Genomic DNA, 13,656 nt, shown 5'->3' on the forward strand with positions numbered 1-13,656 from the left:
CGATCACTCAGTGGCGCAAAGACAGCTTCTTCCCCGCTGCCATCAGATTCCTGAATGATCAATGAACCAAAGACACGGCCTTACTTTTTGAGCTCTGTAATTGTGATTAATTTTTATTATATATAGTAATGTCATAAGATGGTTTGAATACGTATGTTTGCCCTGTGACGCTGCTGTAAAACATGGAATTTCGTGACTTGTTCATGACAATAAATCCTGATTCTGATTTTCCCACAGTCTTCTATTAATTGAGGTGTGTTAATAAAAGTAATGCTTGCTTGCAAACCCTTGTGTGCGGACCCATCTCTCTCGAAGCTGTCACTTTCCCAACACATCAATGACCAGTGTGGGGATCAACACCAGGCCACTGGGAGAATCTCCTGACAGCCCCACCACCAGCCCCCAATGATAGATGGCGGCAATTCCAGCGAGCCACACAGTGCTGGCATTACTCACCAGAATCACCCTTATTTTAAACTTCGCGTGCAAGACTGGGGGAATAATTTTGAGCCATTGTTCTATTAGAAAAGATAGTGAGCTTAACATGCCGTCAAATACAGTATGTTATACATGACACTAGACGCGGACACTGTTATATTACATGTCCTACCTCTTTTGCTTTCAGAATGCTGACTTACTGTGTAAAATGACACACTGACCTGGCATTATACCGACTTTGTTCGGTTCAGTGTAAACAACCAATGACAGCTTAATGCCAGGTCTTCCTTACGGCAACATTGCAAAACATCCCAAATGTCGTCTGTTAAATACATTGCTTATCTACTACTTATTGGTGATTAATCGTTAAATGCGTGGCATAAATATCATGAATGCATTAATCCATGTGAACACGGTTCATGCAATGTATGTACAACGCTTATTTTAATTCATCTTGTTTACATTAATCAAAAAGATGAAAGAATAAAGAGCAACTTACTCTGAGGTCTTTGCATTTCGTTTTTCCCTACAATCAAACAAAACGAAAGTTGTCAAATGTATTTTGAATAAAGGATAGGAAAAATAATCAGAGGTTTAGCTGCAAAAAATGAGGAATTCAAAAAAGAAATCCATCCAAATCACCACATTCAAATCAGTTTTGTATTTGTAATTACAAAGCAATTTAGCAAATCCAGTTGCACCTATGAGAACATCAGAAAGGATTCTCTGCATTCATTTTAATTTCACCATTCTAAATTTGCTTCATGTGATTTATTTTCCTTCCAATGCTACCTCATAACCTTGAAATGCCATCTCATTTTTGCTTTTCATTGATACCAATTTTAAGACAATAATTTATTTCAATTGAAACAAAGTACTTTTCTGAACTGCTTTAAAATGCTCTATGATGTTCAAAGGTCATGAAAGATGTCCAATTCGTATTCTTTAACAATCTTGGCAAGGATTAAAATAACATTTAAATTTCTGATTGCAATCTGTGAGGCCAAGGCCTAGAAATTGTTGATTGCTTGGTTCAGATGCAGTTGATGCACAACACACCAGGGACTGAGGCAGCAACGGATAATTTCTTCTGCACGTTCATTAGGATATGCCTGGAGGTTAGTGGTCAAGAGGAGTTGGCAGCTGTGGTTTTGAGTGGTCATTGTTTATAATATATGTAATGAATGCCTGAGGTTGGTAATCAAAAAAATTGGGGCATGTGGAGATTTGTGCTTTGGAGATCAGGTCCTGGATGATTAGGTGGTTGAAGCCTGACATGATTAAAGTATGGATCAACTGGTTCTTTAATTATCAAGAAGGTTGAAGCTGAAGAAGGATAAGTGTTGAGACGATCAGAGCCTGTGGTGGGTGTGAAGGTGGGGATCAAGAAATCAGAGGTTGGAAATTGGGATAGACAAGATTCGAGGGGTGAGGTGGTCCGGCCTAGAGCAATTGATGAATGGGAGGGGTTGTCAATCAGATTTAGATGGTGGAGTGAAATTTTGATGAAGGATGAGTGTTGAATACAGGACTTGTTTCTGTTCTTCATCCAAACATATTTGATCCTATACAAATGCCACTTAGCAAAAACACATCTTAACTGGGTGTAACTAATGAATGGACCACATGGACTCCTGATGTTAATCCACTGATGTGTACCAAACAAAGATATTGCACCATTAGTGGAAATTTCTTCAGGAAATGCTCAATCTACTTTCCAGAGCGATGGAAAATTACCACATTTTACTGAAAATAAACACGGTGACAAAACAAATTTGTAATCCCCTAGAGGTGTGTTCTTAAAACAAAACTCACAGTCCCTCCCGACGGCAGCACATTATGTATGCAAGGATGAGAGACAGAAGCAGGCCAATTGCTAATGGAACTGTTATTGTGACCACATAGTCCAAATAGTAGTCCCTGTTTTCAAGGAAATCTGAAGGTGGATCGTATTCTCCACTATCGGTAAGGATACCATCGCCAGGAACATCAACATCAGGTAAATCTGGTTTGGATTTATCAATCTGTAAGAAAAAGTAGAAATTGGATTAATATTATTAACAGATATATTCTTGGTCACCTTATCACTCATTCCTTGTCTATTTTTTTAATCTAGCTCATTACTTTAGTCTCTGTACCTAAACTGACTTTGAAGTAATTCGGAGAAAATATTCTTTTTTTTTGCAATCTGTGCATTTCTCACAAGACTAATATTTATTGCCTTTTTTTTAACTGCTGCTGAGAAGGCAATACTCAGTGTCCAGAGCGAGCCAACCTCTTGGAATACATGAGTACTTACATTGTCATTCAGGAAGGTGAGCACACTGTCATTCTGCTGATGGAGAGGGAGTTCCAAGGTTTAGACTCAGAAATAATGAAAGACAAGCAAGGTATTTCCAAATCAGAAGATGGTGTGACTTGGAGGGGAGCCTGCTTTGTGGTTACCTGTGCTGTTGTTAACAAGTAGCATTCTCAACAACCTTGGTGATAGAGGGTGCAGATTTGAGAGGGGCTGTTGGAGTGGCCTGGGGGAAGTAGCTGTATTTTGTAGGAATAGCGCACTGCAATCATGGTGCACCAGGGGTATGGAGAATGAATGTTTGAGGTGGTGGTTGAGATACCAATCAGATAAGGATATTCCTTTATAGCCATATAGCTTTGTAGACTGTCAACATACTCTGTCAATATATATCATATAAAGATAGTCGCTCATTGTTAGATATCCAATACATGGTCTGGTCCTGTGGTCATGTACTGTACTTGTTTACTTGGGTTTCTGATCAAGGATGTTGATGGTGTAAACTGTAATACTTTCATGTCAAAAGTAGGTGATTAGACTTCCTTTTGTTGATCCTTTGAACCACTGAAATTCCATTCATTCCATGGGGATTTAATAGTTCAAATATACTTGCCACTTCTCAGCCTATACCTGAATGATGCCTTGAATGAGTCTTGGTCCCTGCAGACATGGGAATTATAATTTCAGAAGAGTTGTGAATGGAATTGAACTTTGCTTAATCATCTATGAAAATCTCCACGTCTGACTTTAAGATTTGGATCTCTTGCATAGCAACACAGAAAGGGCTTATCTAGCCCATCAGGTCCATGCTGACTTCCTCTCATTCATTCTTTCACCTCTCCTTATTCCTTAGCAACTCATTTTCTCACACAGCTCCATTAAGTGTCCTTAGATTCAACCATCAATTTAGACTGAGGCAAATTTGTTACAGCCAGTTAACCTACCAGCATACCTTTGAGCTCAAGGGGAATATGGAGCACCTAGAGGATCATGAATTGCATATGATTTGCCCAAACAAAGCTTGGTTCATGAGATATATATTACCGTTGGTTTATGAGACGGCCCTTGTTAATCAGTCAACCAGGTAACTTCATCAACAACTTGTCCCCATGGCAATGTTAACCTTCACCTCTTTGTCTTATCCAACCTTCAATCACACCCTCCCCACCCCCCCCCCCCACCACATTCTCTGCAACTTCAAACTAACTTGTTGACTCCCTTTCTCAATTTTGGCAAAGAGTCATCGACCTGAAATGCTTCCTGAACTAATGTGTGCTTGATTTTTCCCAGAGAGAGGTGAATCTGAGGAGTTCTCTGCCCATGGAAGCAGTGGAGGTGATCTCAGTAAACATATTTAAGACAAGGTTGGATAGATTTTTGCATAATGGGGGAATTAAGGGATATAGGGAAAAGACAGATAGATGGAAATTAGCCTGTCATCAGATCAGCCATAATCTTTTTGAATAGCACACATGATTTTCTGTTTTAATTTCACACTTCCAATGTCTTCAGTTTTTTGATGCTATATACTATAGCCAGCACTCTGAAGTACCCAGATGGCGTGCAGAGGGTTCCCTGCTGTCTTGATAACCAGCTGAGAGCAACAAATACCAAGCCATTTCTTCAATGCTCACTGCAAAGTTTCATCAAGCTGTAATAACCAGGAACAGAGACCGTTTTACACTCATCTTTTCCAGATCAAGATTTTACTTAACAAAAATGATTTTAATTCTATTTCTGGCATTAGAACTATATTCAGAACTCTTGGGTGAAGAGATGATTTGCCACCCAGAATAAGTATTTGGGGTGGTTTTGATGTGTTATTGCTCATTTTTACTAAGTGTCTCTCAAGAATGATTTAACATACCAATAATATACGGCACCAATCAATAATAAACAGAGGACTCAATGTGTCTTCACAGCTGGTGGGTTCCAATTGGTCGCTGCACTGCTCATCATGAAGTACTTCTTCCTCCAGGCAGGAAGGGAAGGGAGCATTGGAAGCAACTTGTACATACACACTGTGAAACAAGCATATAATGTTGTTAAACGTTTCTATGAAAAATAGTTTGTTTAAAACCACAATGCAAGATGCATTTAAAAGTACAAATCTGGTGCAAGTGTAGTCTTGGTTACGATTGCAAAGGTATAGGTAAAATAAGAACATAACAAGAAATAAGAACATTTAGCCCATTGAGCCTGCTGTGCTATTCAAAAAGATTATGGCTGATCTGATGACAGGCTAATTTCCATCTATCTGTCTTTTCCCTATATCCCTCAATTCCCCCACTATGCAAAAATCTATCTAACCTTGTCTTAAATATATTTACTGATCTCACCTCCACTGCTTCCATGGGCAGAGAATTCCTCTGGGAATTCACCTCTCTCTGGGAAAAAGCAGTTCCTCCTCATCTCTGGCCTAAATCTACTACCCTGAATCCTGATGCTATGCAAAATAGTTCTTGTCTCACCTATGTGGAAAAAACTTACCTACCTGTATCTTATCTATTCCTTTTATAATTTTATACGTTTCTATAAGATCCCCTCTCATTCTTCTGAATTCCAACAAGTACAGTCCTGGGCAATGAAATCTCTCCTCATAGGCTCACCCCCCCCCCCCCATGTCTGGCGACACCGTGAGTAGGAAAGGGCTTTGGCAAATACTAGAGCGCCTCGGATGCCCCCCAAAGTTCCTCAATATGGTTATCCAATTGCACGAAAACCAACAAGGTCGGGTCAGATACAGCAATGAGCTCTCTGAACCCTTCTCCATTAACAATGGCGTGAAGCAAGGCTGCGTTCTCGCACCAACCCTCTTTTCAATCTTCTTCAGCATGATGCTGAAACAAGCCATGAAAGACCTCAACAATGAAGACGCTGTTTACATCCGGTACCGCACGGATGGCAGTCTCTTCAATCTGAGGCGCTTGCAAGCTCACACCAAGACACAAGAGAAACTTGTCCGTGAACTACTCTTTGCAGACGATGCCGCTTTAGTTGCCCATTCAGAGCCAGCTCTTTAGCGCTTGACGTCTCGTTTTGCGGAAACTGCCAAAATGTTTGGCCTGGAAGTCAGCCTGAAGAAAACTGAGGTCCTCCATCAGCCAGCTCCCCACCATGACTTCCAGCCCCCCCACATCTCCATCGGGCACACAAAACTCAAAATGGTCAACTCAAAACAGAATATAACTGCATTGATATTAAAACTATCAGACTGAAGTACGCATACAGTCATTAACGATACCCGGATGAGCGGGTTGGCCATTCACACTGCAGCCGAGACAACTCTGAGTCAACTCAGCTGGGCACGGATACAACCCCCATATCAGAGGCCAGTTGAATTTTACACACCCCTCCCCTCCCACCTGATTGGGAGTGTTCATATGGCCAAGTGACCCGCTAAATACCCACTAAATTGCCCAGTTCAACCCACATTATTTGGCAGTGAGAAAGGGGCTATTTTCAGGTCTTTGCAGTGGGAGAGATTTTAAAATATTTGTTTTAAATAAACAACATGATTATTTTTAATGGTTTGTGAAGTTAGGTGGGAAATGTGGGCTACGAGTAATATTTTCATTTTGCGGCTTCAATGAGTTGGTACTTCAAAGAAATGGCAGAATACATGTTCCTTTTATGAATGTATGCCACCTCCTGATGCTAAAAGACAACACGAATAAAAATTCTGTTATTTTCTCTCAGTCTTACGGATAGCAATGCAAATTACTTTGCATTTCTTTTGTTAAAAATAAATTAGAGAAGGTTCCGTAACTAAGTAAAGTTTTGTGACCATTTCAGCATTAAATTCTTCATGGTAAATTAAAAATAAATCAATGTTTCAGAGTTGTAATTGGTAAAGGCCAGACCTCAAGCTTTAGGTGCACAAAGAAAGCCAGAGGAACAGAGGTGATTTTGACAATAATAATCTGAAAATAGGCATTTCTGGGAAGAGTTTGAGAGTAAATTTGTCCTTCATCACCAGACAAGAAGTAACCGATTAGATATCCATACATACAGACATACAGCTCCGGTAACAGACCATTTTGGCCCACGAATCCATTCCACCCGATTAGCCTATATCCCCGTTACATTTTGATTGGTGGGAGGAAACCAGAGCCCCTGGGGAAAACCCACTCAGATGTGGGGGAGAATGTACAAACTCTAAGAATTGAACCTCGCTCACGATCGCTGGCACTGTAAAGGCATGGCGCTAACCTCTGCACCAACTGTGCCATCCTGCTTGTATCTGCTACCCAGCTGCAGAACAGTAATCCTGAATGAATCTGTGTTACCTATGTTTGAAAAGGCAGATCTAATGCATGTGGTTGGAGGTTAATTCTCAAGAGTAACTGGGTTCTTCATACAGGTTACAGTTGCCATGGTAAGTTTTGTGCTTTGCTGGATTTCATTCTGTACTTAAAAATATCTCATGATTACAATAAATTAAAAATAGTCTCTGTGCACTACAATAATGTTCAGAAAAACTACCCATAACAAAAAATATTGCAACATACGTCCATTAATTTGCTTCTTGAATTACTATCCATTTAAATAGATGAACAGTCCAATTGCTGGTTAGATTTAATGTGATTTTTAATTGAGTTGACATACCAGTCTTTTATTGGAAATAAGTACTCAACATGTGTTGAGAACTATGTTTATTTAATATAAAATTTGACTTTGAATACATATAAATGTTCTCAAATATCATTCTCTAAATAGTGCCTCAAATACTGACATTTAAAAAAAAACATTAAAAATTTTTTAGACATACAGCATGATAAAAGGCCTTTCTGGCCCACGCGTCCGTGCTGCCCAATCACACCCAAATGGCCTTGCAACATGTATTTTGGAGGGTGGGAGGATACTGGAGCTCCCAGAGGAAACCTATGCAGATGGGGGAGAACCTTACAAACTGCTTACAGAGAGTTCCGGATTGGAACCCCAGTTGTAGGCGCTGAAGCAGTGTTATGCTAACCACTACATTAACCATGTCAGCCTACTACGTTAATTGTGCCCCCAACACAATATAGTGAAACATGAAAGTCTGCAGATGCACTGATACAAGTAAAAACATGATGCTGGAGGATCTCAGCAAGTCAAACAGTGTCCTTTCTATAGCAAAGATACAGAACCAACATTTTGGGCTTGAGCCCTTCATCAAGGTATGAGCAAAATGTAGGCAGGCGTCTAAATAAAATGGTGGGGGGAGGTTGGGGGGGGGGAGGGAGAGGAGCACAGGCAAGAGGTAATATGTGGATAGTGGAGGAAGGGCACAAGAGAAAACAGGGAGCATGGTTCTGAATAGAGAGGGATGGGGATGGAGAGCTGGAGAAAAGACAAAGGGTTGCCTGTTGGCCTGTGCTCCTTCCCCTGCCCCCTTCCCCCTCCCCCCACCACCACCACTGTCTTAGTCAGGAGCCTGTCTACATTTTTCTTGATGAAGGGTGCAAGCCCAAAACATTGGTTATCTTTGTTATATAAAGTATGTTGTGTCACCTGCTGAGTTTCTCCAGCATTGGGTGTTTACTGGCATATAATGTGGCAATTATATCAAGATTTTGTACCTCTATTTCTTATTTCCTATGAGTTTTAATCGCAAATACAGCATTTATTAAAAACATCGGACACAATGTAATGAAGTAGCTCACAGGGGAAAATTGTTGAAGGAGGAGACTATTTGGGCCCATCAACTGGCTGACTAGGTCGGGCAACCATTAATGTTATTGCCCTATTCTTTCCTCCAAGCCCTGCAAGTTAATCTCCCTCAAGGTCATGGCCATTCCCCTTTTGGAAATCCCAATTGATCAGGCTTCTGCCACCCCTGTAGGGAATGTGTACAAACAGTTCTGAAGCACTCCACATTTTTAGGAAAAAAAAATCTTTACATCCCTAAATATAAGCTGAAGAAATATGAATTGACTCAACTTTAGAAGTTGGATTGGCATGAGCAATATTGTCAATTTAAATCAGTTCCAGCCTAACACAGTACAAACAGCAGAAAGCAACCAATAGTGAAGCAGGGAAAGACAAAGCAATGGATTATTGGAATTACCATTCTTGAAATGAAAGTGGAGATAATGTTAACTTGACCATGTCTTATCTAATTCCTGCTTTATTAAAAAAAAATCCCTGGTTTCTATAGAAGTTTGTAATTTATGAATGGGACAGTTATGGAAGGGATAGATTTTAAAAACTGGCCATTTAACTGACCATTCAGTAAACTTTCTTCCCCTTTCATTATCACTCTAGCTGTTGTACTGAGATGCAGGATATTAGAGTGGACTAGGAACTACAAGCCCAAACCAACGTCTCAGAGGCATGAGTTCAACATGACTGATTCATAAAATCCAGTGAAGGAGACGAGAAGGATGTTCTGTTCAAGGACAATATTTGTTATATTTTCAAAGACAATTAATACAGAGCAATAATTGATTAGTTCAAGGGAAAATGTCATTGCTTGTTGGTTCCATCCAAACCAAAAGGAAATTCAGTAAAAAAAAAAACCCACCCTGGAATCCATCACCTTTGGGGATTGGAAGATGCCGGATAAGTGAATTTTCAGGTTGAATGAGATTGTGTGTTGCTTGACTGGCGAACTAGACTTCTGTAATTTTTTCCTACTTATTTTCTGCAATTTTTTTTGCTGGTTGCTTGAATTCCAGATAGCAGGGGCTTCACTGTTCATATGGATAAATAACCTTGTTGAATACTCACCCCTCTTTCCTTCCTTGAATAGGCAGTGGGACTCTACCTCCTCTGTCCAGTGCCGAAGTGATGTTGATCATGGTCAAAGGGTCTGACCCCCAAGTCCTTGCCACTCTGGCCTGGAAATATTGTTGCATTTCCAAGGGCAATACTTCCTCCACATTTCTGTTTTTCACATAGAATTCAGCATGGTATGAGAATTTCAAATCTGTAAGAAAAAAATAATTTTTTCATGAATAAATGTAAAACTCCCCTGTGTACATCAGAAATGAATTGATATTGCCTCTCACTCTACATATTAGTCAAAACAAAATCATACCGACCCCAGCCCTGTAGGTCAGCAATGAAGCATGTTAGCAAAATCCTGTTGGTATGTGTTTACTCCACTAATTCAAAAGGACCACTGAGAGTGAAAAAGAAAGATGTTGTTAAAGCAGTTTTTTTGACCGTGGACAACTCAAAGGATGTTGAGGTACATTTGCTACTTTAAACATGTGGGAAATTTGGGAGAAAAATTGAGAACAGCAAGCTCCCGACTATGTGCCATGAACCATACAATGAGGTCAGGGGCCAAGATCAGCCAGAAGGATAAGAGTAAAAGGATGTAAACTGATGGCATCTAGGCTCATTTATGAATGACAGGTAGAACAAACTTTCAAGAACTCAAACAGACTCAGTGTGAAGAAGAATTGTCTGCCTCGATGCAAGACAAATTCTCTATTGATGCTACTTTTGGAAAGTACGAAACTGTGGATGGCCACTCACCATCTCGCTGGAGAATGCCGTTCCTTTTTTTTTGGAATATTTTATTTTGAAGTTTTTAAGTCATACATTTATCCCTATTCACATATTCAAAATTCATTGTACAATATAATCATGTAAACCATATTACATGTTGGTCATTCCCCTTCCTTACTGAGAATATTACTTGAAGCACCTTCATTCACCATCTCATGATATTGCAGCCTCAGGACATGACTCTAAATACAATTGGTTCAAACTAATCAGGCCATTTAACCATTTCATATCCTGTATTTAAGTCAAATCATTGAAAAGCTAACAGTAAACACTTGAAAATCTAAAGATATCCAAAATCTAAAAGAACATAATCCTTATAGACACAATGTTCAAGCGTTGCTTATTTTCCTTGGCTTCCTATGGACACTGAGTGACCTCTGAGTTCTCCAACACTTTTGTGCACTACAAGCTCAGTGTTTGCAGACTTTCCTGTTTAATATTATCCTTATAAACCTTCCCTTTCTCGGAGGCTATGATTTTGCTTCTTCCTTTTCATAGCTCCAAATTGAATCTTTATATTAAAAAAAAACTATTTTGTGCTACTCTAATAGTGTGATCTTAGTTGACCAGATTAACTCTTGCTGTTTGCTGCGCCCCACACTGGCAGGGTTGGACTTCCAATGTCTGACAGAACAATAATTTCCTGATTTCACTGCTAGTTGTATTTTTTTTTCTACTCAATGTTTTTTGAGTATGTGTCACTATCTTGTAATTGACAGCTTAATTTCTTCAAATTAATCTATCAGTTCACATTCTGAAATTTAAATGTACAAACAAAATGGAAAAATAATGGAATCTAAACAGGAATGTTCTTCTGTAATTGACTGGGACTTGTCCCTCCAAACCCCATCCATCTTTCTAACTCCCACTTTCTGTGAGGGCAATTTCCTGTAAGTTTATCTTATTGTTGGTACCAAATAAAATGGCACCAGGGACCCACGGTGACTTTCTGTGGGCAGCAAAACCCTCCATTACATTTGAAATCAAAAGTCAGAATAAAATCTTATATTCAACTTATGTTATATTGTCTCGAAACGCAGTTAACCCACCATGCATAAATACTTGTTCATTTTCAGCTTTGTCGATGAAGAGGTAACAGTAAAGGAGAATACGATTAAGAAATGGAAAACCTGAGCTCCATATCAATGATTATTTTATGGTACTGGTACATCTTCAAAATGTTATTCTTACTGTATTAATAAAATCTTGCAATAAGTGCTCCATTTTGTTGAGAAACTAATATACTTTATCGGAAGAGAATATGATAAAAGTATTGTTTTCTGTTAAAAGAAAATGAACAGCAATGGTGGCACATTTGGTAGCAATGTTATCTCTGATTCAAAAGGTTGCAGGATCAAATCCCCCTCTGGACATTATAGCTCAAAATAGCAAACATATTGACTGACTGCCCCATAGTGGTACAGAAAGTCCCCAACTTATGATATGCCAGTCCCCACACTGACACCACTGCCCCGCTCTCTCCACAGCCCCGTGTCAGTCCCCCATATTGATCGTCCTGCCCTTTTTTGACTTATGATGCAAGTCCCAGAACGCAACCCCATCTTAAGTTGAGGACTACCCGCACTTCTTTTGCATCAGATGTGAGACCAAGGCCCTGTCTATTTTCTCATATCAATATTAAAGAGCAGAATTTACCCCCAGTGGAAAAACTCAATAGGTCGCACAGCATCCAAAGGAAGTAAAGGGTCATTAACATTTCAGGCCTGAGCCCTTTGGAGGAAATATGGAGAAAATTTTCCACATTCCCGACAAAGGGCTCAGGCCTGAAGCATTGATTGCTTTTCACTTTCTGTGGATGCTGCATGACCTGCTGAGTTTCTCCAGCACTTTAGTGTATTGCATTGCACCCCAGCATCGGAAGATTTTCTTGTTAAAGTCAAGAGGGCCGCACGGTTGGCGTAGCGGTAAGTGCCATGACTTTACAGCGCCAGCAATCGGGACCGGACCCGTTCGAAACCCGCATTGTCTGTAAGGCGTTGGTACCTTCTCCCCGTGCCTACATGGGTTTTCTTCAAGGTCTCCGGTTTCCTCCCACCGTTCAAAAATGTACCAGGGGTGTAGGTTAATGGAGTGTAAATTGGGCAGCATGGACTCATGGGGCCGAATTGGCCTGTTACAGAGCTGTATGTCTAAAAACTTTAAAAGTTAACCACAGTCTTCTAATATTTATTGCTCAAATCAACATTTCTAAAAACAACTTTTTAGTCATCCTCCTGTTGCTGTTTAGGAACATTATCTCTGTGTAAATCGGCTCTAGCATTTTCTACATTGCAACGATGGCCAAACTTAATTGTCTTTAAAACAGTTTAGGATGTTCTGAAGGAGATGGGGAAAGTGCTTTATAAAAGCAAATACACATCTTTCAATTCAATCATCTCTCATTCATCGAGCAAATAATTTCTGTTACCTCCCTCACCTTCTGGTTCTTCAACGTTAATGATGACGTTTTCTCTTGTTGTCTCAAATGTCTTCCTGTTAACAGCAGTAACCTGAACAAAGATAAACAGACCTCATCTCAGACTTTATATATGTAGTTTAATTATTTTTTAGAGTCAGTACAAATTAATATTAATTTTAAACCTTAACTAGACATTAAACATGGTTTTCTTATGTTAAAAATCATATGTATTTAGCAAATATAAATGATCAGAAACTGAGTCAGTATGTCAATAAGAATGGACCTTTTTTGCATTAATTACATATGAATAACAGAAAAATGCATTTAGATCAAAAACACTGCAAAATTATGGTTAGAATATAAGAAATGTTCTACAGAGTATAATGACACTGAGCTAGAATTCAACAGAGTTAATTGTAAGTACAGCATATTTGCAGCTTGTATATTTTTCTGACAAAATTATATTAAAGTACTATCTGCTGGATATGAAGAAACCATATTACTTCAATTATTTTCTGTCCAACATCTCTCATAGTTGGTGTTCCATAAAGAATTCCATCATGGTATGCAGTCCGCTGAATGAAACGAAGCCAGCCAGGGCGATCAGGACAACCCTGCAGGTTGGTGTTGAAAGTGATGGGAGTACTTGTAATTATACCTAGAGAGCAGAGGATGAATAAAATGCATGGTAAATCACAATTTTGCATCAAATGGACTGAGATGACCTCATTCTGGCTGAAAGTTCATTCGCCTAAAACATTAATTCTGTTTCTCTCGGCCCAGATGCCACATTGCCTGCTGATCTTGGAGAGCAGTTTCAGTTTTAATTTATAATTTATTATGTTTTTTTTAATTCCAAATTAATTTTTGTAAAGTGCCTACTGCATATAAGGAATGAACAACAAGTAAACAGGATATTGGTCCCAACTAGCGCATGCTAGGATTTATGCTCCACACGAGCCTCGAAGTTTTCTCTTCATCCAACTCTGCCTACATT

The 13,656-nt window shown here is 39.4% G+C and overlaps 1 protein-coding gene and 1 long non-coding RNA gene across 5 annotated transcripts in view; one reads left to right on the forward strand and one right to left on the reverse strand.

The window, feature by feature from the left end:
• LOC138746465 (uncharacterized) overlaps positions 1-13,656 on the forward strand; it is a 39,962-nt gene that overhangs the window by 18,231 nt on the left and 8,075 nt on the right. Inside the window, exons 2-3 of the long non-coding RNA XR_011346972.1 lie at positions 11,317-11,399; positions 13,195-13,279. This is a non-coding gene — a long non-coding RNA (uncharacterized lncRNA). The remainder of the gene's footprint in view (positions 1-11,316; positions 11,400-13,194; positions 13,280-13,656) is intronic.
• Positions 1-13,656, reverse strand: part of sgca (sarcoglycan, alpha) — a 35,245-nt gene that overhangs the window by 13,790 nt on the left and 7,799 nt on the right. For all 4 annotated transcript variants that reach the window (XR_011346971.1, XM_069904653.1, XM_069904654.1 and 1 more), the window contains exons 3-8: positions 13,163-13,317; positions 12,678-12,750; positions 9,452-9,650; positions 4,605-4,758; positions 2,254-2,462; positions 938-964 (exon numbers count right to left, since the gene is read on the reverse strand). Coding sequence is in view for 3 of the 4 variants with exons in the window: in XM_069904653.1 (XP_069760754.1) it covers positions 938-964; positions 2,254-2,462; positions 4,605-4,758; positions 9,452-9,650; positions 12,678-12,750; positions 13,163-13,317 (817 nt within the window). In the remaining variant the exon portion in view is untranslated. The remainder of the gene's footprint in view (positions 1-937; positions 965-2,253; positions 2,463-4,604; positions 4,759-9,451; positions 9,651-12,677; positions 12,751-13,162; positions 13,318-13,656) is intronic.

Source organism: Narcine bancroftii, chromosome 12 (assembly GCF_036971445.1).
Source record: "Narcine bancroftii isolate sNarBan1 chromosome 12, sNarBan1.hap1, whole genome shotgun sequence".
Taxonomy (NCBI): domain Eukaryota; kingdom Metazoa; phylum Chordata; class Chondrichthyes; order Torpediniformes; family Narcinidae; genus Narcine; species Narcine bancroftii.